Here is a 25,000-nt window from a genome sequence, read left to right on the forward strand (position 1 = left end):
CGGGAGCTCGGTCAGGACGTCGGAATGGTTCTTGGGGTCAGCCTGGCCTCCAGCGACGGCGGGAGCGCAGGCATTACTGCTTGAACCCAGGGCGCTGTCCCTACCACTAATCATCTCCCGCACGGAGTCGGGAGAACGCGGGTCGGAGTTAATCACTGGGTCGTCGTCATCCACGGGCGAGGAGCTCCTGGCCAAAGCCCCAGAGTCGTTGCAGTTGGCACTGTCAGACTCCGACTGGATAGACGGAGCCACGACACGGTCTTCAGCCTTGAGAGGAGAGGCCTGCTTGGGGCTTAACTGAAAGAGCCGACAGGCCACTTCATCCAGGCCTTTCATTGACTGTATAGATGCATTTCCCACTAAGTGCTCACTTACACCAGTGGGGTCCACATCTGAACCGGTGCCTTTACATTCCACGTTACAATACGGGTGCTCTGCGTGACCCAGGCGCCGGTCCTCTGTGACACTCAGGTCGACAGTGTCATCACATGGGATATAGCTGGCTACCGACTGATCAGGCAGGAGCAAAACCTTTTCAGACACACGTGTAGATTCCGAGACTTCAACCTCTAGCCCAGTGCAGATAAAGGATTTATATGTCACATCTAGCTCACCAGAGGCAGTTTGAGCGCCCACTGACATTTGGTTGGCACGGACCACGTCTCCGGTTTTCAGAGCTCCACACTGGAGGCCAAAACCAGAAGGTCCACTGAAGGAAGGGAGATTTCCACTAGCTGAGGCCATGTCATTTGCCTTGTTAAAACAGGGGAGGTCTGCGTGGTTATTGCTAGACTCCACGCCCAGGTCATCTCCTATAACACTCAGATATTCCCGGTTGTGGCACAGCAAATGGTTGTTCAGAGACCGAGCCACTGGAAGAAGGTTGGTCCCATGATCCACCCGCGAAGCCTCAGAAACCTCCACTTCGATGCAGAACGAAGATTTAAACGTCGCGTCTCCCTGTTGACTGTCGGCACTATTGACTTCGGCTGACTCCTCCGTTACGCGGGCTGAGTGTGTAGACTGGGGAACACTGCCGACACCAGCGTTTAAAGCCCCACTGAAGGATAAGCCATCTTCAGCTGGAGCCAAAATATTTTTTAAATCACAATAGGCGTGGTCCACATGGTCATCACAGCCCTGGGTTGACATACTGTCTGTCAGACAGGTGTTTTCATTGTTGTAGCCGGGTGGAAAAATGTCAGGTTGATCCTTGGGTAGGACAATAGTCTCGTCTATAACCCTGGAGGGGTCTGAAAGCTCTACCTCACCCCCTGCACATATGAAGGACTTGATGGTGATGTCTCCAAGTGCACTTCCTGTATGGACAGCTTCGCCCTGAACGGGGAGAGCTTTATCACTGCGTTTTGAAGCACTGGACTTGCCCACAGCCACGGCTGGTTGAGTGCAATGTGGCAATTGGTCCGGGTAGATGAAGGCAGTGTCATTCTGTTGGGAGAATCGGAGATAGTGAGAATGTGCGTTTTAATATTTCACAAACATAATGTGAATTGGACACATCACATGGCTTTGTTATACCTTTTGTGTTTTGAGAGCATTGCTGCCTGACATTGATCTTGACTTGCGTCTAGAAGATGGGGTCGAGCAATGCATTATTTCATTCTGGACATTCCTCAAGGGGGTGCGTTCTCCAGATCTTGTAGGCTGGGCACATGAGCCAAACACAACCAGTTATTGATAAACAACATGAATAACATTTACTTTAATTAAATACAGCCAGTCACAATTGTGAGAAACAAATTTAAATCTTACCAGGTTCTCTACAAATACTTGGGCTCTCCTCGTTGACATTTTGATTCGTTGCGCAGCTGGCTAGCTACCGCTTTTTGGAAAGTATAAGTATGACGTTTAGTGTCCAACCTCGGTTAGGGGCCAAGTGCAGTAGTCGTATGTTAACGTGCTCATTGTAGAAAATAATTTACACTTTAGCGGAGACCTCTTTATAATTGGCTAATGTTAAATGAACGTTAATTTGCTAGCCGAGTGACGTTAACATTACGTTAGCTAACGTCAACTAGCTACAGTAACTACTGTCTGTAGGTGATGTCCTGTAACTATAACAAAGTTAATTGTTTAATTAGGCAATAAATCCTTGTACACGAGTCATTTTGATTTAGTAATTTAATATGGTTAATATTAAACTAGCCACTTACCAACAAGTGTCGCAAAGAAAAATGTAGCTTGTCAGTTATTTCAATGAAGTAAACAATCGCCAACAAGCAAACGACAACGAAACCTCAACCGCCCGTTCTGCATTTAAAACATGAGTAGTTTCGCTGCTATTGGTTATATACTGAAAACGTCATCACGTCAACTCTTCAACGACTTTCACGTGAATAATTTTTTTCTTTCCCTTCACTGCCACCTACTGTTTGTTTGGTGAACTGTGTCATGTTCAAATGTTCACACAATTCTGTGGAAGTTTAAGGCCATACTTCAGTAAATTTATTAAGACATCGATTTTATCATAAAATGGCAGATTACAGCAATTCCAGGTCTCATTTGCATCTAACCCTCATTGTTAGTCCCACTCAAAAATTCACATCCATTTTTGAATACTGACACAGCAAACTTGAGTATACCAAATTCTGAATCAAAAAAATCACATCAAAACAACCATCTTCTATCATCATGAACAAACCATCAGATAATTAGATAATACGTTAGCTTTACTTCATCAGGCTCCTGGATCCTAACCAGGGGTTTTACGAGTGACCCTTCCCTCCCCTGTGTCCTTTGACCCTGAGGTGTTCGACCTGTGAGTGGCCAGTCCCGCCCTCAGTCTGATCACGGGTATCACTGACAAGCTGCAGCGGCGACGGAAAGCCCCGGCGGTCGCCTCCTCCTTCAGCAGGCTGTCACTGATGGCGTCTAGGGACATCTTCCTTCCCCTCCTGCACCGCCCGCGGAGAAGGGTGTCCGCGGAGGGGCTGGCCCCCAGGTGACGCTTCCTCCTGCAGGGCCGAGTTTTGGAAGGAGGCCGTGGCTGGGCCCCGGGTCGATAGGAAAGGCTCAGCTGCCTCAGTAAGGCCTCGGTTAGAGTCGTCAGGTCCACCTTCCCCTCTGTAGTTGTAGAGGTGGTGGTCTTTGCTTCCTCGCACGGCTTAAGCCGCTGAGACAAGTGTTTCTTTGTCCCAGGTTTTACCAGTGGTTGCTTTACAGTTTTGTAGAGGTTCTCCCTCTTCGTCCAGCAGTGTGCCGGAATGGGCTTGTAAGGGAATTCCTTTTGGAACAAGAGACGCAGGTCATTCCCTGGTCGCGGCTTTGTGTGGCCCGTGACCTTGTGGTCAGCGGCATAAATAATGCCATTCCGCTCAACTGCTCTCTGGTGTTTGACCAGAGCTTGATCCTGCTTATTGTGACCACAAAGCCTCGGGACTGCGGCCGCAGAAGCATCGGCGTTCAGCCCACAGGTCTTCATGGCTTTAAGCACCCGGTCATAGATCAGGCCATTACCCACCCGGGCTGCGTACCACAGAGCCACGTGGCCGCGCTCGTCGACGTGGTTCAGGTCGTAGTCCAGCGCTTGGAGGAACAAGCCGACTAACCCCAGACGCTCGTAACGGACAGCATACATCAGAGAGGTTCGGCCGCGGCGGTCACAGAGCCCCACGCGACCTCCGTGGATCAGGAGCATTCGGGCCACGCCCAAGGACCAGGTCTCCCCGTCATGCAGGCAGCAGAGCATTAAAGGGGTCCTCCCCTCCTCGTCCCCGCCGTTGACGGTGGTCCCGGACTCGATTAGCCTTCTAGCAAGGCTGAAGTCGGACTTTAAAATAGCCTGGTGGAGATTCAACAGATCCATTCGCTCCTAGGCAGTTCCAGTCGACAGGTGGAGCGGTACAACTTCTCTCTGTTTTTGTCTATTTCAACAACGCACAACTCTTTATTAACGGAACTGTACTTCCCTAAACGATAGGCCGACCGTGAGCGTGGCACCAAGCTTTCAACTCTCTCTCTCACACACACACACACACACACACACACACACACACACACACACACACACACACACACACACACACACACACACACACACACACACACACACACACACACACACACACACACACCTCAGTGGTTCAAATGAGCGACTTGCTGTTGCTATTGGAAAGGGGAGTTGTTCTAGTAATAAATCTGCGCCAGGCAATGAAACATTCCACTACATCCAACAATGAGACTTTGCCAGATCCCTCAGCCTGTTGTGTCCCTGGAAATGCACAGAAGGCAATTAAGATCCCAGCCGCAAAATAAATCATTGCTTTTAAAATACTTTGTGCTGGACATTGGATGACTCAGACTTTAGAGGTTGAGAAATAGTTTTGGAATCTATTATAGCCAAGTGAAACAGTCTAACTCCCATAGTGACGGCAGTGAACACACCTCGACTAACCGTTACCATTCTGACACTGTAATACAGTCTACTGACAGTCTTCCTCCCAGGAAAGAAGTGCTTGAGATAAATGCTTTAAGAATGTACTATTAAGAGAAAGGGATTCAATCATACTATACATCAAACTATTTCAACAATATCTTTACACAAGAAAAACAATCCATCAAATGTTTGTTTTTAACACAGCATTTCTTTAGTTCAATAATTTTAATTTGCAAATCTATTTTTAGAGGGATGAAATCCAAAATCAATCCAGTTGAATTTGGGCCTTAACACAGCTTACAACATTGCATGTGAGTATACAGTTATTCAACTTCCTTAAAATTAAAAATTATTAAAAATAATAATCTTCAAAAAAGAAAATAGAGCCAGAACCATTCAGCTGTCCAGGTTAGTTCAAACAGCCAGCGGTTTGACTTGCAGGACCTCAGCAAAGCCCGGTCCGAACCAGCAGGTGATGTCCGCCGTGTCCAAGGTGAAGAAGAACAGCCTGTCCACACAGCGGCTCCTCCGATACACTGACCTGGGGTCAGCGGCCAGGATCCCCTGAATGGCAGACGCAGCCTCTTTTGGACCGCGCAGGAACTTAAACCGGGGCTGATTACATCCTGGAGGTTCTGGAGGAACAGAGGGGTTGTCCAAACATAGGAAAGGCAGCCGGTGAACATTTTAACGTAGGCTGAATGACGTGACATGACAGTGTGAACACCACGGAGCAATGACTGATCCCTGTAAACTGTAAAACTGTACAGTTTCAGTATGTTATGCATTGGTGGATGGTTGAGGATATATTACAAAATCTATACTAAACACGCTGCAAGAACAACCAAAAGTGACGCCTTTCATGTCACAATGGCGCCCTCTGCTGGAAGGAAGCACATTTCAGATATTTTACAATATATTTTACAATAAAAAAGTTCTCAAGTCAACCTCCATTAGGAATTCTGTTAGGCTCACCTGCACTGTCTGGACCAAGGAATACTCCCAAATCTCTCTCGGCCTGGGGGGTGAAACGCACCTCTAGACTGGTTACAGGAGGCTCCCTGATCCAGCCAGCGATGGTGCTATAGGCCTCTTCTCCATAGCAAGGCTTCGCACCATCCTCCTCTTGCTTTAAAGGCTTGGCTTTACGCCCATCAGAGGCCTGGGACTCTCTTGAGGAGCTCCCCAGATTGAGGTGGTCATTTCCCTGGCTGATAAAGGCACTGAGCTCCTCCAGGACGGTGCTTAAGTCTTTGCCCAGGGCTTCAGGCACAGAAGTGCTGGAGGCGTCGCCTGGACTTAGAACGTTGGATTTCTCCTTCCTGTTTAATAGCCTGGGGTCCGCACTTTGACCATGCCCTCCATCCTTTCCCTCAACCTCCAAGGCCAGCTGGGCGTTGTCAGTACACGGAGAAGGGGCTACAAAGTCTGAACCCACACACTCAGCACATGTAGTTCCCTCAGGTTGGAGCCCACTCTTATCGGAGTCCACATTCGGCCTGTGTAGTGGTGAGTCATAGTCAGGGATGAAGGGCTTGATGTCCAGGACAGGGGTGCCGGCAATCATGTCTACCTCAGACAGGTGGAGTGTGTCACCTTCAGGGTAGAAATTCAACATTATTCGATCGAACAGACCAATCCCCACCGCAGGCCGGTTACTAAATATGTTCCCTGCCGTTCCTTATAACCATCCCTGGTGTCCCAAGGAAAGTGCTGAAAGATAGAGGACAGAGCTTTTTGCTGATAGAGAAGTAGAGGTGGAATTCAAACCCATACTGTAGTGGTACATGTGCATCCGAAGGAGTTGAACTTCAGATGTGAAGTAATTGGTAGCTTGGTCAACAATTATCTAAATAACCTCCCTGAAGGATAAGCATCTATGAAAATGTTTATATATTATTTATTTTTTAAACATTACGACACTGAATAAACAGTATTTATAATTTTCAACAAACAAAAAAAAATCTACTCCACCCATAATCACAGAGGCAAGAACGCTATTGCACAACCTGAAAACTGACAGTGCAACATTCTGGGCGTGTTGGGGACAAACCCTTTATCACTGGTCTGGGGTAGCAAAGCCAGTCGGGCTGGTTTGGAAAACTGGAACTAACCTGCGACCTTGTCCAACTTGGCCAGCGTCAAGCCCAGTGCGTTGGGCCGGTGGGGGCTACGTGTGGAGTACACGCCAACCTTCTGGCCGTTCAGTCTGGGAGGCGTCACCTTGGCCTTATAACTCAGGTGGCCGTTCTCATGAAAGAGGAAGACGACCCTGGGGATGGAATGAGAGGAATTTCTTCAAAAGGGTCATGACAAATGTGTTAAGGACGAGAGAGAGAGAGATGGCTACCTGAAACAGGGCATCTCTGCAACCTACAGGGCATCTCGGCTACTTCAATATTTATAGGGCCTCTTTGCACTCTGGACTTTTCTCATTCATGTCAATGGGCCATTACAGCTTTATATGAAAAAATACACATATGACCAAACATTATTCCTTGTAAGATAACATATCTCTCCTGTCTATTTGTAATGATGCCCTGGAAACTACAAACCATTAAAACTAGAAATCTCTAATACAATTAAACAAAAACTAATTTACTCTATTAACCTAACCCTAATTCGCAAAACTAAATTGATGTTAATAGATATTTTAAAAACATACCTTCTTTGCTGTTAGAACCATGTCTTATCATTCCAATAGGGCCATGACCATAAATAACCCTGACTAGAAAAAACAGGCAATTCTGCAAAAACAACAATTGGCAACATTTGGAAGTAATGGAAAAAGCAGCTTACCTTTAACCTGTTCAATACCCAAGATAATGTAACAAATATACAAATTTGTTATATGGGAGCATAAAATCCAGCCACATCACACTAATATCTATAGGTTGGAACCAGATCAGACAATACTACGGAGGAATTCTTTAGTTATAGATCCTGAAAATTAACCCACCAAGCATTCAATTCATCCTTATGGAATGACCCCTGACCTCTGTGTAAAATATGAAAGCTTGGGAGTTGAGACTATTGCTTAGAATATGTCACCTGGAAACTAGTCTTGAAGGAGTTGCTGAAGTAGCTTGCCTGTATCTTTATCTAAGGCCAAGATATGGCCAAAAATCTACAAACTTATTGTCAAAATCGCCATGCAACCATACCAAAATAACAATAGGTAACATTTTGGGAGGATTAAATCTAGCAACTTCACATTGTTATCTGTAGGTTAGAGCCCAGAGTGGGGCCAGCTGGTTAGAGCCCAGAGTGGGGCCAGCTGGTTAGAGCCCAGAGTGGGGCCAGCTGGTTAGAGCCCAGAGTGGGGCCAGCTGGTTAGAGCCCAGAGTGGGGCCAGCTGGTTAGAACCCAGAGTGGGCCAAGTGAAGTAACGCCGGTGCGCCAGCTTTGTAAATGGCCAGGTTCACAGGTTGTAACCCCAGTCCAGCACTGATACACACCAGACATGGGAGTAGTTCTCCAGGCCGATTAGCGAGTGTTCGGGGTTGTTGAAGACACTCCGCCGGATCTGGAGAGTGGCCCTGGATGGCCCACAGATGGTGGGCTGTCTGGGGGTGCCATTCTTCGCCGAGAAGCAGGAGCTGATGTAACCTATGGGGACAGTCTGTATGGTCCCTGTGAAGAGAACCGGACACATTTTGATCATGCATCACGTAACACTGTGCCAGAAGAGACAGACTTCAGACAGAGAGACATGTTATACGTCCCTCCTTCTCAGTGGCACAGGGCAGCATTCATTGCTCCTTCAAAGATTGCTAGGAATCCATCCAAACCCCCAAGCCATGACACGGACTACCACCACCTTACTTGACCGAAGGGAGGCTCTTAATGTGGAACGCAGTGTTTAAGGCACTGTTGTGTCACCAGAAGGTTCCACTTTTAACTCATCGGTCCACAGGGCATTTTCTACTCCGGGGGGACAATCCTCATGGTTTTCTGGCAAACGCGAGTCAAGCGTTTGTGTTATTCCTAGTGAGCAATGGTTTCCGCCTTGTTACTCTGCCATTAGTCCCCTTTTTGCCAAGTGTCTTTTTGTGGTGGTTTAGTCATTAGCACTGATCTTATCCAAGGGAAGAGAGTCCCACAGAGGCTTGGATGTTGCCTAGGTTTTTTTTTGGACTTCATGGACAGGTTTACTCCTTCCTCTTGGGGAGACATTTTGGCAGGACAGCCACTTCTGAGGAGACGGGGTTAGAAGATGTTTCCTAAGACCATCTGAAGATGCTCTATACAGTTTTTTGACAGTATGACTTTAAGTTGATAAGCAATGGCTTGCTTAAGTTTGGGTTAGTAAAAGGTTTAGGGTAAGGTTGTGGTTATCAGATGGTTGAAGTGTTACTGGTAGTTTGTAGAGGATTTAAAGATAGACTTTTGGGACTCTAAAAAGGTTTTACCTGAGATTCCTTGCTGTCCCAAACTTCCTGTATTTGGACAATATTGCGTAGGTGTTCGTTCAGTGAATCCACAAAGCTTTGGAAATGGCTTTGAAACCCTCTTATTATAAAGGGTGTTATGGCATGATGCACCTCTAGAACCTGAGTACTGATCATATCCCTTTGATGGTAAGGGCCAAAGTTATTGAGATTTAACATGAGCTAGGGCTTGTCCAAACCAGGTCTAGTAGTTAAGCTCAGTTTAGAAGGCGTGTAGTAACATGTCCACAAATGACAATTGTTTGTTTCATTACCTGGCACAACAGACAATTGAAACCCTTTGACTTACATTTTCTCTTCAACTCTCCTTATATACTACTACAAGACACAAAATGGTCTGTTTGAACACAATGTGAAAAATAGACATATACCTTTTTACTACACAGTGTATTTAGTTGTTTTGTAATGAAGTGCCCTTTGATCAACTGGTACCGTTACTCCATGTCCGTTCATAGAAAAATACAAAACTTGTCATGAGACTGACACGTAAGAATGTCTTAGCCTAACAAGTTACCTTTCTCAAGTGAATTCTGTGTCATTCTTTCTGTCTGTGGTATTGGCTGCCTTTTGGGGGCTGCATCCTGGCCAGTGTGTGTCAAAGCAGACTGTAGTGATGTCATGTGTTTTCGATGTGAACGAACAGCACTGTCCAATAACTGCCTGGTAAAGAAACACGACAGTTGACAGATTGTGGAAAGCAGCATTGTATTCAGTACGGACATACATACAGATATAACTTGGCTAACTGGATTTGGCAAAAAGCCATCGGTTTGCATTGAGTATAATGCATTAATTTCGTACCTGAGGTTTTTGATTTCTTTTCGCATGACAGATATCTGTTGTTGGAGTTTGTTGAAATGATCAGCACTGTTGCAAGTAGCAGACATCGTAAGCTGATTAGTTGTGAAAAAAAATCGAATCCTAATAATTTTGTCAAATATCAGATATATGTGAAACTCGAAACCCAACCAAACGCACACACGCCAGTAGAGATCACTGAACACTGTTTCCGCACACGTGTGTCGTCATTTTAAACTGGCCAACCAGCAACTTACTAATGGAAAGAGGTAACTGACTGTAGACTACCAAGCATGCGCAAGTTAGTATCTAAAATTTGAAGCAGAACATCTACATTTTGAGCTGTTGTAGTTATAGATTAAACTAGTATAACATAATATGTATGCCTATTGTTTGGCAACCGTCTTTCATCTGGTAAAGAAGGATCAACACGTTTAACGTGATATTTAGACCTTCGACATTGTTGCAATACTGTGAATTGACAGCAGAAGGTGATATTGAGCAAGTGTGAATTTTTTCTTTTAATGATCGTCATATCAACAAAGACACTTTTATTATCATAGTGCACATATCAAATAAACCATTTGTACAAAATTTGTAAAGATAAAAATTAGAAAACGCTCTTAACCCAAAATTGTACAAATTTATGTAAAATGCTGCCACATTAAGCTTCTACAAATATGTTTTGTAAATACAAATAGTTCTATTCTTTCAAAACATTTCAGACACCATTCATGCAATATAAATAAATACATGGGTAGGTTTAAAGCTTGCCTTCATGCATTTCATTGCATAAGCACTGCGACACATTAAGCATCCATACTTTATATTTTGCTCTGTCATTACCAAGATGAGTTAACCAGTAAATGGCCTCTAAATCCAAATGTTGATAGATTAGAGGCCAGATCTCAGTGGACTTTAGAAGATGTTTCCTGAGAGAGAATCTTGTGAAGGAGCACCAGTGGACAACACAGAAAACGTGGAGTACACTCGACTTTGTTCAGGCACATTGTCAGCTCGTTCCTCGTTTGAACCTACGACGGAAAGAAGGTTGGGTTAATGCCTGGAATAACAAGGCCATATTACCACTGACTTATACCATCACATCGAGATAACGTCCAGGAATAAAGTGCACGACTGCAAAGTGGCGTTCAGTAATCAATGCGATTAGTACCTTGTTCAGTTTCCAAGTTGTCTCGAAATGGAAGCACATCTTCCTCTTCATCCGGACCCAAGTCCTCAATCAGCACCCAGTCCTTGGGGTCACTGCCCTGGACACTGTCTGTGTACAGGGTCTCCAACGGGGCTAGTGCAGAGGCAGAAACAGGGCCTGCGTCAGGGCTAGAGACCGGACCTGCTGCAGGGCTAGAGACCGGACCTGCGTCAGGGCTAGAGACTGGACCTGTTGCAGGGCTAGAGACCGGACCTGCGTCAGGCCTAGAGACCGGACCGGCTGCAGGGGTAGAAAGTGGGCCTGACGCAAGGACGGGTGCAGGGGTGACATCAGGAGCAGGGGACGGGATGGGAATGGTGGCGGGGACAAGAGGGACATACGCGGGCAGAGTATTGTCCACTGCTGGGAAAGAGGGTGGCGAGAGCAAGGTAGGGACAAGGATGGACTCGGCTGGTTTTGGCACCTCCTCTGTAACGGCACCCCCCTGTCCCAGCTCCTCTTGTGGAGCTGAGAGCTCCGGTGTTTGATTGGTCTTCCTAGGCCTTCCTCTCCTCCCTGAGGTGCTCTTCTCCTCGACTTTCGCTCTCTTCTTCTTGCTCTCCGCCCTGGCGACATGAACAGAAAGGCTATCGCTGGTCATTGTTGTACTCTTCTTCTCAGTTGGAATGTTTACACTCGACAGCGTTGATACGCTCCGTGATACTTATTCATTCCTTGTTGACAGTCCAAAGTCCCATACCTAAATGTGTGGTGCCAACAGAACACTAAAGAAACCTTTGTATTTGCCATATTAGATTTTATGAGTTGCTAGGCTGATAATAGCCAAATAGCTTCTATGATAATTGGAAATATTGTACAGTTCATACTACATAACTTTGTTTATTTAGGAATGTGCCACACCTCTATTAAGGTTTTCTGATTTTTCATTTTGAACATGATTTTGTATTAAGTGGCTTTCCAGCAGAACTTCAAAACTAGGCAAATAAGGACACAGGGCTGGGCAGCCATACCATATTGAAGCCCAGATATCTCACTCCTTTTCTTGTCCAACAATTGTTGGCTGTTCTTAGAGGCCCAAATCTCAGGACATTCCACACTCTTTAAGTGTTTGTCAGGTAAAAAGCTTACATCACTAGTTCTGCACGTCTTAATGCCATTCAAAATTTACCCATAAACCCACTGGGTAGTTGCCTTCTCCTCCGCCTCAGCCTTCCTTCTCTTTAGAAGGTCCCTGTCCCTCAGCCTCCGCCGGATTCCATCTGTAACATCAACCACAGCCAGTCAGTCATTCAGTCATTCAGTCAGTCAGTCAGCCAGTCAGTCATTCAGTCAGTCAGTCAGTCAGTCATTCAGCCAGTCAGTCATTCAGCCAGTCAGTCATTCAGCCAGTCAGTCATTCAGTCAGCCAGTCAGTCAGCCAGTCAGTCATTCAGTCAGTCAGTCATTCAGTCAGCCAGTCAGTCAGCCAGTCAGTCATTCAGTCAGTCAGTCAGCCATCAGTGATCCAGAGGACACTTCACTTCTGCTGTTTCAATAGTTAACACAGGAGGTATAACACACATTTTGCAAAATGTTGCCGTAAACCCATGTTGTTTAATCAACAAAAAAAATCCTTTTGCATTTTGTTTTTTGATGATTTTGTCCCTGGGTTCTTTATACTTTAATAACTGGTTAATACTATAGAAACAGAGCTTCCATGCTCAAGCAATTTGTGCAGTTTTTTCCCCTGCAATATACAGTTGAAGTGTCTTTAAAATACATGCTCCTATTAAACTGCCATCTGCATCTGCTTGCATAGATCAAACCATCCGTAAGTCCTTTTTGACCCAGTTTGCAGTAATAGGAATAATATGCATGAACGGTGCTTAGGGTGACAAATACAAGACCAGTAGGACACGCTTCTGTTTGAACAAATACAGCTACCATTTAGAGAAAAAAATTCACAATGACCTATCTGAGAAATAACCTGATGTTTCATTTTACTTTAAAACACATGACAGAGAAAATGTTCATGGGTAATTTACCTTGGTCGTCGTCAAACCCTGGTTTCGCCGTAGCTGGCATTCCCTCCATTTTGCCTTCGGTTCAAATTAATTTAACTTATTGACGAGGGCAAGCAGAGAAGGGAAAAAAACATTGATCAAAAGTTGCGTCTGTTTGCAAATCCCGCCCCCCAAAAAAGAACGATCTGGTTAACCATTACCATGCTTCTTGGGGAGTGTTGCGTCTCTCGCTCTTATCATATTTGTAAAGGTGGAGGAGTTGGCACAATAGTTGCGCATGCATAAAAAAGCAGGCCATGTTGCTCTCTCAGATGTGTGTGTGTGTGTGTGTGTGACAAACAGAAACAGAGACATTTCACATGTGGTTAGCCATACAGATGTGTTTGTCTGAAAATAGCTAGTAGCAGGATTAAAGAACAGGTGCTTAGTGTATCAATGGTGCCTAACAGTGAGAATAACAAAATTCAGACGGTTTCTGACAATGAACGGTCATTAATACATGGCTAAGCACAGTAGGGTTGGACAAGATGAAACAAAGCACAGATGGACTCAAAGATTCTGTAGGTAGAAAGGCTGAATTAACACTGGCAGAGACTTTGAAACCATTTGGAAGGGAACAGCGCGCGCGCGCACACACACACACACACACACATTCCTAAATGTTCCACGTGTTTCATCATGCACCCAGAAAATGGGCCCAACAAGCGCTTGTCTACCGCGCATGTGCCTCTCTCTGGCTCTCCGCGTGTTTCTTTTTCCAGAGTATTTTGCATTGAAACTGAAAAACGAAAATTCTCTTTTATATTAATTGCAAGCACCCAGTAGGCCGTGAAGGGTGTGTTGTCTGTTGGCAAGACACCACAAACCCCTGAGGTGCTTTATTGTTCTCATGAACTGGTTACCAACGCAATAAGAACAGTAACAATGAATGTGATGTCATATCCATGGTTTACATAAGAAGTAATGCATTAGGGGGTGTGGCTTATTGGCATTATCTCACAAACTGCCGAGATGCATTATTCTTTTTATACCACAGTCACTGATGCAATTAGAGCAGTAAAAACTGATTTAATCTTATACCTTTGGTATGTGTCCTCTCACATACCACAGCTATCAGCCAATCCGCATTCAGGATTCAATCCACCCAGTGTGCCATTGATAGGACATCCAGTTATGTTTTACTGCTTTTTGGGTAGGTGACCGATTTATAAACGCAATAAGGCATCTCAGGGGTTTGTGATATGCTGCCAGGCCGTGATGGGCTGTGCCTAAGAGAAGCTTTTGACCGTGGCATATGCCAAGACATTTGCCAATGTATCATGGCTAAGAGCTGTTTTTTTAGGGCAGGACACATCAAGGATTGCCATGATACTGCCCTACACCACGGAATATTGGCAAAACACCATAAACCCAAGGTGCCTTGTTGCTATTATAAACAGTTACCAACACAATTTGAACAGATAAAAGTTACTGGTCATACCTGTGGTATATGATCTCATCTTTAAGACAGTTACTACCAGGGAATGATACACTTTACATACCCGATTTGCTGCACCAATAAGTTGTACTGTTAACATAACATATACCAACCGACTCACTGAGTTCTCTATACACTGAAAAAATACATAACTATACAGTTGTTGTGTTTATTGTTTTTCAGGAAAAAAAAAGGTTTGGTCAGAAAGTTTGGTAAAAACTTGAATCAGGCGGCAAAAAAAATAAAAAGAAACACCCTCCCTCCCTCCCTGTACGTATCTAGGTCTACTTCAGTAGAGAGAGGAGGCATAGCCATCTTATCACAGGGGAGCTGCTAATTTTTAGGGTGTGTTCTCAATCTCCTCCTGGCACATTGAGGCCTCAGCTTGCTATATCCAGCCCCTAGTGTGAGTAGCTGCTTAACAAATGGAACACACACCACTCAGCTGCCTATCAGTCCTCAACCAGGCACAGCTCTAAGGGGGGGCTCAAGATGCTTTGAGCCTAAACATGACCGCTGACACTGTACTTTAGCCTGGTTCAGCTGAAATACTGTTATATTTTAGTTTCTGACAATGGAATGGGCCATGTGAAGAAATTGTATCTCTTCTGTCAGCCTTGGATAGACAATAATTTTACATAAAGTAGACAAGATAATCATTTGGGGGACAGAGGAATACAATGTGGAACTAGACACACAGATCCTGCAATGAAACTCTTCAATATCTCCATCTCAATGCCATGCAGAGAAATTTGCGAAGCAATAGTAACTGGCAAAATAAAAATTCAATTGGAAATTAACAATTACAGACAGCAAAAACTACATAGAAAAATATATAAAATGAACTTATCTATAGATCCAATACAAAAGAATTGACACAATAAAGCACGCCCCTGTTTCCTAAGCAAGAGACAATCAAATTGATGCTCACATACAGTTGGGGAGGAAGTCAACAATACCCTCAACATATTGCAAGCTAGCATCAGGAGTTTGTGTACAAAAAGACATTGCAGTGCCCTCTCCTGGCAAATAATTTATATTACCGAAAAACATTTTCAAAGTAGCACTGAAGAGTATAAACTGTACAGTAATGCAAATAAGTGTCTATAGTGTTTTGTTTTTCACTACACTTATTCTACGCCGATTACAATCGTGTCCACAATATAAAACGTACGTTTTTTTTTAATAATATACTGCGATGGCTGTGATTAAGATTTTACCACCACGCAAATAAATACTGAAAAATAAAACAAGTTCCACCAGTAGTTTTGAACAGGCCATACATGGTGATCTGACTTGCATAATGCAAGATGCAAAAACTAAAACTTTGGCTCGACGATGAATGGACATTGTCAGTAAGTATTTTGCCGCTGGTTCATAATTGCGATAAGGTGTGCTTCAGGTTGCAACACAGACAAAGCGTACATTTCGGTGGCACTGGGACAGGCACACTGCCGTGTTCTTCTGCTTCGGGGATCTCGGGTCTCTGTGCAGGAAGTATAAGAGGGAAGTACTACCTCAGCGTGTGAATACACAATGCGCTCTTCACTGAAAACCAAATAAACTCCCTCTACCAGCTGAGGCAAAAAGGGGAAAATTCTGAGATTATTATGCGTCATTACATTGCTTGGGGAGGTTACAATAGGAAGAGAATAGGTGTGCACAAAGCAAACAAACAGGGTGTCAGGTTTATTGATCATATTTAATGTACATTAACTACAGTTCGTTTTTTGGTTACAATTAAATATACCAATGCTAAGCGTGAATAATTGTCAACAGGTATATTTTTATTTCAAAATAAGGCCTTGTAGGTGGTTTATAATTGCCACTGGGGAAATCTGAAGATGGCACATATGAGGAGCGTTCACACCTCGCAGCAGTTTGTTTTTGAAAAGGTAACAATTGTCCAGGTTTCTTGTGTGAAATTGTGTGGTTCTTATTGTGTCATTTATGAAACAGGCCATATTGAAGAGTCTATGCATCAAATAACGCTCATTAAAAGCGGATGTTTCTACATCAAAATAATGAAATACAGACTGGAAATCAGTTTCGTTGAAATCTATCATTTTACATAATGAATCACTTTCTTTACAGAAATATAAATTGCACCACTGTTCTGGTTCATGACAGCGTCATGTTTTGTGACTGCATTGCCTGCTTAGTGGTTTAACGGTAGTGGGGATTTCGGACCAGAGATGGCGCTATTGAGAATATATTTTGTTTCAGTCCCGTTTCCCTCCATGGTTTCTCTCTCCGAGTAACTTGGCGTTTGGCTCAGTTCATTATACAGTCCCATATTCTCCCTCCATTAGGGCATCTCTCTGCCTTTGGACTGAATAGAAATTCCACCGACACCCAAGAGAGAAAAGTTGAACTTTCGTAGGGCGAGATGGATATGAAAAAGAGGATCCACTTGGAGCTAAGAAACAGGACACCATCTGATGTAAGTCGTGCCTTTTAAACCAAACCTTTAGTTTTCTCGCTAGCCTTGCTAGCTTGCTACTTTTTTGCTTTCCAAGTGACCTGTGTGGCTAATGGTGACCACATGGGCTTAATGTTTTTCATTTATTAATGGGGGGAAATACTTTATAGTAACAACATAAACATTATACTGTCCCCGTTGGGGCGTGAAGAGGCAACAAGACAAGAAAAGCTATATTCAATCGTTACTTTCAAAAGCCGATTATTTTGCTTGCTGGCATTATTGCAGTGTTTTAACCGTTTCGCAGCCTCCTGGACGATATTGAACAGACACGGTTCGATTGCAATGTAGTGTCTTAATTATTTGTTAACTTCTACATCGTTGTTGTAGGTGGTCTGCTTTCCACGATGCGTTAGACAGACAGAATGCTTTATTTAATATAGCTAGACCTGGGTAGCCATGTTTGTTGCTAGCATACATGCTAAAATGGGGCGCCCTTTATTACAATGCACTTAAATCCAACAATTTACCAAGTAGTGTTTACAGCATGTCTCGTTATAGTTTTCTGATACCATAATTGATATCACGGGTGGAGTCTTTTCGATATTTTCCCCCGAATGGGTACGGACATTAACCTCTCTTGCTACGAAAACAAAAAAAAATAGCCATTAGTTCCCACGAGTCATCAACATATTGTAGGCTACAACAAATACGATTCTTTCCCTCTTTGCTAGTTATCCATAATGTAACATTGTTTTTGTATTGCAACCTTACTAAGTCGAATGAAGTTATTGAAGCCATAGCAAGCTACAATGTCGCCGCTCATCTACTCGCCAGCTTCACATCCCGTCAAACGTTACATTGTTCTATTTGAGAGTTATACACTTATTTTCCGCGAGTTAACGCTGATTTTTGATAGTGTTGCGAGTTTGAATCATTCATGCACCCGGCGAATGGTTGGTTCCCGCCATATTATTCTCCGCAACTACACCGAAAGAGACAAACATTCACTTATGGAATCTGCCCAATAAGCTCCAAGCTCAGTTTCGACATTTTGTATGTTATGATTACAATTTGCAATATCTTTAAGCCTACAGACTTTCCGAAATACATATGTCACCGGCTGGTGCCAGCCCGAATGACACGAGACCAAGCAAAAGGCGTTCGGTGCGTGGGTTGCAAAAACTCGACGTTCGACGCTCTCTGTATTTCATGCAAACGTGAATAAAAGTATTCTACATTGAAAGTTAATTTTAAGGGATATTTTTACGTGATTACTGCATGTAAACAGTCATCCCTCTTCGAAGACTTTAGAGAACTCTGCATACTGTATCTCAGGAATCGCCATGTTGTCATTCTGCCGTCTTTGAAGCTCTGGAGAAAGGAACTCTCTCCATCTTTGTCTTACTAATTTCCGTTTTGAATATTTCCTTCGACGTTGTTACTGAAAACGCTGATATAACGTAACAAACGGTGCTATTGTTCATTCGCTCGACGTCTAGGCAATCCGTTTCCCCAGTAAATTAGTTTTGAAAATAAAAATGGTATCTTTACAGTATATTCGCCATCGTTCACGTTGCTGTAGGGTAGATAATGGCGGGCAGTCGGGCTTCTTTTGCAGCTCCTCAGCTGCACGGCAGCTCTTAAAAGGGCAATGGCTAGCCTGTAGCGAGCTTGCTAACAAAAATCATTGCATTTGTCATTAGTGACTGCATCAGCAGACCAAGGGAAGGTAGAACTGTATTGTGTGGTTCTTCCTCGTGGCAGCTGTTTCAACTCGACAAAAACATTATGCAACCTAATACTTTTTATTGACGGATCAATAGCTTTCTCAATGTTTGACTTTACAGTGTGCAAATCATGATGTGTAACGTTTAGCTTTAAAGTTTCTTTTAACCTTTTTTCATCGTGCTTTTGATTGCGCAACGAATGTGCCCGGCTGTTATTAAACATGAACTCTGCTGTATAAACGATTTATGTTGTATTGGAGACTCAGAAATAAAAGAGAACGCCAATGAAATAACACCACTGAGGTCCATATTTTGTATATTGATCATGAAGTTGTGGTTTGTTATTTCTTCTTTGCTTCCATGACAAAGCATCGATGCAGCAATGTGAACATTCTAAACAGGAATATTGTTCTAGTCAAAGCTTTTCCATCCGAATTACAATAATTGAAATGCGTGGAGTATAAAATGTTTTTCTTGTGTTTGTAGCGCAGCTGTAAAGATTGCACACGTACATAGAAACACATTCTGTATTCTTATAATTACATGGATAGCAGTTTACACATTTTGTCGTTTTTATTCTAGGTAAGAGAACTTGTCCTGGACAACTGCAGATCAAATGAAGGAAAAATAGAAGGTCTCACAGCAGAATTCATCAATCTGGAATTTCTCAGTTTGATTAATGTTTGCTTAATCTCAGTCTCGAACCTTCCCAAACTTGGGAAACTCAAAAAGGTAACATTTAGCTTTATTTCTCCTTTCACGCACGCTTACACATGTACAATAAGTGACATTCATGTTGACTACTAGAAAGAGAAATTGTGTCTCAAGTAACACCCTATGTTACACTGCTGTCAAGAGCCTAAACCAGATCTAGTGGACTATGGTAGGAATGTGCCTTGGTAAGCCTTGTTTTTACAATAGACTGTATCTTGGTAGATTTTTTTTCTTTCATAAACAGAAGTGACCTATACCTTTTATTATGTTGCAGTTGGAACTCAGTGACAACAGAATCTCTGGTGGCCTTGACGTGCTAGCTGAGAAACTCCCCAACCTCACACATCTAAATCTAAGTGGCAACAAACTGAAAGACATCAGCACGTTGGAACCTTTGGTAGGTACAGGAGAACCGAACTGAACCCCCGCGTCCGCGACCCGATCTCATTGCTTTGGACTGTGGTTCAACTGACAATCCGTCCCCATATACAGCTTAAACATACACATTTGGCGGTCTGATTTGTTTAGCGCCTCTTGTTTAGTTTCCCTATGAGGGCTCTCACCCGAAAGGTGTGCTATTAATCTAATTTGAGGTTTATACGGACTGTGTTAATTAACCCCTAACAGCTTAATTTAACCCCTAATGCTCGTCTTGTCCCACAGAAAAAGCTGGAAAACCTTAAGTCCCTGGACTTGTTCAACTGCGAGGTGACCAACCTGAACGACTACAGGGAGAGTGTGTTCAAGCTGCTCCCTCAGCTCACCTACCTGGACGGCTATGACCTGGAGGACCGGGAGGCGTCCGACTCGGACGGAGAGGTGGATGGAGTGGACGATGACGACGATGAGGGTGAGCAGAGCTCCGGTTGGGGGTTGTTTTTTATTTGTTTAAATTGTTTTACGCAGCTCAGGTTTCTTTGTGGCTCAGGTCGTTGCACTAGTGTACTGAGTTTGATTCCCGGGCAATGTAAGAATGAATGGCCACATAACTGTCACTAAAAGGCACTTGTATTGTTTTGTGAGGTAGTTAAAAAAAAAAATTGACTTTAATGTTTTGAAATTAATTTATTTCTTTGTAGAAGGAGAGGAGGAAGAGGACGAGGACGGAGAGGAGGAAGACTTTGACGAGGAGGATGACGACGATGAGGAAGAGGAGGGAGTTGAAGGGGAGGAGGAAGACGAGGTCAGCGGAGACGAAGAGGTGCTGCCCTTCTCTTAATAATTGAATACCTACTAGTTTAAACGCTGATGGGGGACATCCTTGTAAGTAGCAATGTCTGTGGAGACTGACTTGTTTTTTCATTACCTACAGGAGGAAGACCTGGGTATCGATGGCGAAGTTGACGATGAGGACGATGACGAGGACGACGATGAAGATGGTACATAATTCTCGTCCATTTTCCCCCCAAGCTCTTTCCAAATTCTGGTGGTCAAACGGTAAACATATTCATTGGTTAATTAAGAGAATAACACCTCCCCATCTGCCCCCCACCCCACCCAGAAGTCGAGGCTGTCAAAGGTGAGAAGAGAAAGCGAGAGCCGGACGACGAAGACGACGAGGAGGACGACGACGAGGACGACGATTAAGAGCGACGTTACGAGAGCCTTTCGAGTTACCAAGCCCTTCCCTCTCAGCCTCCAGCCTGACACCCACCCACACCCCGCCTACTCCATGTCTCTCCCCCAGCTCTGAGTCCCATGTGGGGCAAGACTGTACCGGGTGGGTGGTGCGAGTAGAGCTGCCTGCGCTCCATGGAGCAACTTCCAAGGTTCTCAAGCAGCGCGACACTCGGCATTCCACGATTTCACCGTCAACTCCCCCCTTTATGTATACCCGCGTGAGGACTTTGGGACTGGTATCTAGTTTTGGGTCTGTGCTTTTAATATTTTGTTGGATGAATTTATAATTTTTTGTTGTTGGGTATATTATTTCTTTCCCCCTCTTTTTATCGTTGTTTTATTTTTTATTTTCCGTTCCTTGTTTCCCTCCCAATAAAATTATTGCTATAGCAACTGTGCGACAAGCGAGCTATGATTTTCAGTGTGGCCGCCTGCTGCACAAATCAAGGTTGTAGCTACATTTTTACTTTCTGTATGAAGATGAAAAAAAACAACTTTGTAAATAAAATGTTAACATTTTGCGCTTCGCTCTCCTCCTGCTGTGCTTTTTCCTCGTGTCACATCTGATGTTGATCGGTTCAAAGAATCTGATGGGTGAAGTGCACGTCTGTCTCAACCCGAGTGCAACCGGTTGCCTTGGTTGGACTGGAACCTCCATCTTTCTGTAATATAAGATGCACAAAACATGCATCAAAACTCATCATTCAAAGCCTCTATAAGATGACATTAGAGCTTAAATTGGAGGGATTTTTATAGGACAACGCTAGGAAGCTGTTATCCACTTCAACTCCGGAGCTGCAGTTTGATTTGCACTTTGTACTGTATGTTTGACTTGCAGTTGCCAAAGAGGTTATTGGTTTGAATCTTTTTGCTTTTATTCTTTGCTTTGACCATTGTCAATATTAAAACCACCATGGCAAGTAGGTTGAATGTGAATGGCACAGTGGCTTGTAACATTGAGGTAGTGGGTTCAAGTCTTCTCATAATTTCTAGTTTATAGAAATACTACATTATACAATGAAGTGTTGAATTTGGAACGGCTGTTTGGGTTTTAATTTCGGCCTTATATCGGAAAGGTTGTTTTAATCGTCCCTCTTTCCACATCTCTCGCTTGGATATAAAATAAGTTGAGTTTTGAATGACTGACAGGTTTTGGCCAGGATTTACATGCATCATGGGTTGTTGAAAATACAGCCTTTTGTTTCGCTGTTTCGCAGACATCGCATTCACAGTAAACACGGGAGACAACCGATTCACCTGAACAATTCCTCTGTAAGGCTAGTTGATAACCTAGAATCACATTGAATCATGGCCTATAAGTCTGGCTTTCATACAAGAGGCTATGGATTTAATTCAACCTTATTCTTCAATGTTCAGAACATATACTTAAATTGCAGAGAAATGTCCTGTGCAAACATATTTAGTTCATGGGTAAAAACCCTATTTCCATTTAATTTACTGGTGAAGTTCCAGAGGTTTTTTAGGACTTCATGATTTCTTGTCAATCACCTCATTGATCCCCATCAAACTACTTTAAATTTGTAGTCGAATCAAAAAAGAAAAAAACATTATTATTTAACACTTCTGTGTACTTCTTTATTTCTACTTGGGGTTTTGCCCTTCAACAGGCAAAGATTAAAAATGACCTCTAAGTCTTTGCCTTCCCTGTAAGTGGCTGTGGTTTAAATCTTGTGTTTTACTGGACATTGAAGTCCAAAATACAAAGAGAAGCACTAGTAGTTCCAATGTTTCTGTGGAACCAGGAGGTTAACTAATTCAAGCCTTTTTGCCCGTGCTTTAATGGACATTTTCATCAAGGCTGATGTCAAAATCACAGACAGAAGTTCAGTAAATGTGAAGGAGTTGGTGTCTGTAGATAAGGACTTGCCTTCCATTTATGAAGTTGTTTTCAAATCATTTCCCTTGTGCTTACATGTACATGACAATGTCCAAAGTATAAAGAATGTGAAGTATTGGCTATTGTGCAAGGAACGCACCCGCTAAACACTGGGTTGCTGGTTCAACCCCAGAGCTAACAAAGTTAAAGTGGAGGTCTCCCAGGGACTGGCTGCCTACACGTCTCTCTCTCTGTGTGTGTGTGTGTGTGTGTGTGTGACTCCTTGTCAGACAGAAGGAGACCATGTTAAACTGAACAAATATCTAATTCTTCTACAGTGGTATTCCTCAGACTGTATCTACAGTCTGCATTTCAAGCGGCTGGCATTCAATCCTAAGGCCTTTCGGGTCAATCATCAAATGTGTGACACGAAATGATTCATTTCACAGGTCAGTAATAAGCAGTTGATTAAACATCCATTATGTCTATCTGACAGAGTTAATTATGAACGGTGAAGGAAAAACATGATTGAATTTGCTAACAAATAGAAAGGCATGAATTGACCAAGACATATTACTCATGTTTTTTTAGTTTTTTTAAACCTCTGTTTATTCTCTATGCCAGGTGTATTTCTTGACATTTAAAAGAAAAGACTATATTTTAAACATAACAGGAACAAAATGTGAAACATTTTATATATTTGTTTGCATTTCACTGTGAGCTGTGTGGACAGTAATTTACAACACCGATTTAAAAAATAGAAAATAGTTGCAGCTTCAATCTTAGGCACAGATAGACTCAGGTATCAACAAAAAAACCCTAACGACCCCAATCATCCATCCATTTATGCAGACCAGAATGTTTCAGTCTAGCAAAGCAATGCTTCTGATCGTAGTGTACGTTCCCACCTAAACGGCTGCTTTCTACTGCTAAAATATTGCTTTAGTAAAATTACAAAGATTTTCAGTATAATACCATCAAGTCAATGGAATGGATTAGTCTCATTTGGTCTTAAACACAATTTCTAATGAACCCCCCCCCTCCTCCGCCTACAGTAGCCATTGAAGTTAATATAATGCAAGAAACAGGCCTATGTGTAAGAATAGCACCACAGTAAAAGTGGAAGGATAAAACTGGCAGGTATTTTGCTACCGTGGCTGGCAGTGGACACGTATTACTGATGAGCGCGTGCCAAGCTAGTTGAACGCGACAGACTACACGTGCGCGCACTCAGCGGGGACAACGAAGATGTCGGCGTGTTGGTTTCTGAGGTGGCTCGCCCGTTCGCGGTGGCGCCGTTCAATCGGGGCGCTGTTAAAGAAAAGCCCCTGGTGACTGAGGTACCTTGAAAAGCATTTCCACTACGGCCCAGGTATGTTCCATTTCCAACCGTATGGGCGACCAACCCCCTCCCCCACAACTCTCAATTTAGCAACGTTCGATTCCTGGCCCAGTGCTCCTGGAGTACATTCAGTAGCCTACAACCAAACCAATGACCCTGAGACCGATCTCCTGGCGTAGGAGCTCTGTCCTGTGATGTGCAATAGTACCCAAGCATAAGTGGTTACATGTATTCTTCAGCGGTGTGTACTATCGGTGCCGACGGCGTTTGCCTCCCCCCCGGCGCTGATCTTTGTTCGTGGCCTGTGAGGCAACGTGGGTACCTTCAAATGCCATCCTAATCCCTGGGTGTTGCGCCACTTTGGCTCGTGAATGCAGAATAGATCATGGACGCGTCTCACAGTGATATTGAAGCATGTCATCAGAATTGTTTGCCACGGGTCCTGTGTAAAATGTCCATATTTGCATGACAAATACAGGGGAAAGTTGGGCTCCATTTTCTATCTTTAGACAGGTCTCTGTTGAACATGGAGCAGAGACCTACAGTAGGTCCAACCCCAGTCCTAGACAAGGAACATCCAGTTCAAACAATTTCAAAGCAACAAGCCGAGTAAGTACTTGTGACACAAAAAGCAATGGACATCTTTTCATAAACAGTGTTATCATCCTGGAAATAAAAAAGAAAAGCCTGATTGGCTTGTTTTCCCTTCGACAGATTCCACTGTTGTTTTCAAGAGACAAGCAGACATAAATTAACAGACAACATACTTAAGTTCCCTGTCGAGTCCTATTACACAATGGCTTTTCCAGTTTTGATTTGTACTTACACAGTGGCTTTGGCTGTGTGTGTGTGTTTGGGGGGTGGCTACTTATTTTCCACAAATACAATAAATAAATTGCTGTTTTAAAACACAAAGTCAAATCCCCTTGGCTGCTTCAAGTAAAATCATTTGCAAGTTGTTGTGCAACATTCTTTCAGTTGATCAATCTTCTACCATTTCCCCAGTCATTAAAACAAGACGCAGCTTAAGTAAATG

General features: G+C 43.5%; 5 protein-coding genes across 12 annotated transcripts in view; 1 reads left to right on the forward strand and 4 right to left on the reverse strand.

Annotated features, from left to right (window-relative positions):
• Positions 1–2,470, reverse strand: part of spag5 (sperm associated antigen 5) — a 10,988-nt gene extending 8,518 nt beyond the window's left edge. Inside the window, exons 1-4 of the mRNA XM_010888381.5 lie at positions 2,175–2,470; positions 1,774–1,843; positions 1,540–1,665; positions 1–1,449 (exon numbers count right to left, since the gene is read on the reverse strand). The exon at positions 1–1,449 is cut by the window's left edge and continues 653 nt beyond it. Coding sequence (XP_010886683.2) covers positions 1–1,449; positions 1,540–1,665; positions 1,774–1,812 — 1,614 coding nt within the window. The 5' untranslated portion in view covers positions 1,813–1,843; positions 2,175–2,470. The remainder of the gene's footprint in view (positions 1,450–1,539; positions 1,666–1,773; positions 1,844–2,174) is intronic.
• A 1,590-nt stretch (positions 2,471–4,060) lies between these two features.
• Positions 4,061–10,579, reverse strand: trmo (tRNA methyltransferase O). 2 transcript variants are annotated; one of them, XM_010888376.4, is made up of 7 exons: positions 10,492–10,579; positions 9,649–9,714; positions 9,362–9,507; positions 7,855–8,029; positions 6,511–6,668; positions 5,372–5,992; positions 4,061–5,031 (listed from the first exon to the last, which is right to left on the reverse strand). In XM_010888376.4, exons 2-7 carry the CDS (start codon positions 9,672–9,674, stop codon positions 4,811–4,813), a joined length of 1,347 nt encoding a protein of 448 aa, XP_010886678.2. In that variant the 5' UTR covers positions 9,675–9,714; positions 10,492–10,579; the 3' UTR covers positions 4,061–4,810. The 2 variants fall into 2 exon arrangements, with proteins under 2 accessions (XP_010886678.2, XP_010886677.2); XM_010888375.5 differs by lacking the exon at positions 10,492–10,579 and having other exon boundaries at positions 9,649–9,910.
• hemgn (hemogen) lies at positions 10,269–13,502 on the reverse strand. Of its 4 annotated transcripts, none has more exons than XM_010888378.4 (4): positions 12,844–13,502; positions 12,000–12,078; positions 10,820–11,445; positions 10,269–10,679 (listed from the first exon to the last, which is right to left on the reverse strand). In XM_010888378.4, the coding sequence occupies exons 1-4, from the start codon at positions 12,890–12,892 to the stop codon at positions 10,564–10,566; spliced, it is 870 nt and encodes a 289-aa protein (XP_010886680.2). In that variant the 5' UTR covers positions 12,893–13,502; the 3' UTR covers positions 10,269–10,563. The 4 variants fall into 4 exon arrangements, with proteins under 4 accessions (XP_010886680.2, XP_010886679.2, XP_010886682.2 ...); XM_010888377.5 differs by having other exon boundaries at positions 11,988–12,078; positions 12,844–13,499; XM_010888380.4 differs by having other exon boundaries at positions 10,820–11,424; positions 12,844–13,497.
• A 2,967-nt stretch (positions 13,503–16,469) lies between these two features.
• anp32b (acidic (leucine-rich) nuclear phosphoprotein 32 family, member B) lies at positions 16,470–21,312 on the forward strand. Of its 2 annotated transcripts, none has more exons than XM_029118044.2 (7): positions 16,470–16,742; positions 19,034–19,183; positions 19,440–19,562; positions 19,829–20,015; positions 20,245–20,366; positions 20,478–20,544; positions 20,670–21,312. In XM_029118044.2, exons 1-7 carry the CDS (start codon positions 16,689–16,691, stop codon positions 20,750–20,752), a joined length of 786 nt encoding a protein of 261 aa, XP_028973877.1. In that variant the 5' UTR covers positions 16,470–16,688; the 3' UTR covers positions 20,753–21,312. The 2 variants fall into 2 exon arrangements, with proteins under 2 accessions (XP_028973877.1, XP_010886676.1); XM_010888374.5 differs by having other exon boundaries at positions 16,472–16,742; positions 20,667–21,312.
• A 1,893-nt stretch (positions 21,313–23,205) lies between these two features.
• The window catches only part of coro2a (coronin, actin binding protein, 2A), a 30,830-nt gene continuing 29,035 nt past the window's right edge, over positions 23,206–25,000 (reverse strand). For all 3 annotated transcript variants that reach the window (XM_010888372.5, XM_020043966.3, XM_013140676.4), the window contains one exon: positions 23,206–25,000. This exon is cut by the window's right edge and continues 708 nt beyond it. The gene's annotated coding sequence lies outside the window, so the exon portion shown is untranslated.

This window comes from Esox lucius, chromosome 25 (assembly GCF_011004845.1).
Source record: "Esox lucius isolate fEsoLuc1 chromosome 25, fEsoLuc1.pri, whole genome shotgun sequence".
NCBI classification, from domain to species: Eukaryota; Metazoa; Chordata; class Actinopteri; order Esociformes; family Esocidae; genus Esox; species Esox lucius.

Coding starts and splice junctions, on each gene's coding strand:
- trmo (XM_010888375.5), bottom strand. CDS start 9,734: ATGTCTGCTACTTGCAACAGTGCTGATCATTTCAACAAACTCCAACAA. Junction 8,030..9,361: donor ACAGAATTCACTTGAGAAAG/GTAACTTGTTAG, acceptor TTCTCTTCACAG/GGACCATACAGACTGTCCCC. Junction 5,032..5,371: donor CCTTGGTCCAGACAGTGCAG/GTGAGCCTAACA, acceptor CTGTTCCTCCAG/AACCTCCAGGATGTAATCAG.
- hemgn (XM_010888377.5), bottom strand. CDS start 12,892: ATGGAGGGAATGCCAGCTACGGCGAAACCAGGGTTTGACGACGACCAA. Junction 12,079..12,843: donor AGGGTTTGACGACGACCAAG/GTAAATTACCCA, acceptor TTGATGTTACAG/ATGGAATCCGGCGGAGGCTG. Junction 10,680..10,819: donor CAACTTGGAAACTGAACAAG/GTACTAATCGCA, acceptor TTTCCGTCGTAG/GTTCAAACGAGGAACGAGCT.
- anp32b (XM_010888374.5), top strand. CDS start 16,689: ATGGATATGAAAAAGAGGATCCACTTGGAGCTAAGAAACAGGACACCA. Junction 20,367..20,477: donor AGGTCAGCGGAGACGAAGAG/GTGCTGCCCTTC, acceptor CATTACCTACAG/GAGGAAGACCTGGGTATCGA. Junction 20,545..20,666: donor CGAGGACGACGATGAAGATG/GTACATAATTCT, acceptor CACCCCACCCAG/AAGTCGAGGCTGTCAAAGGT.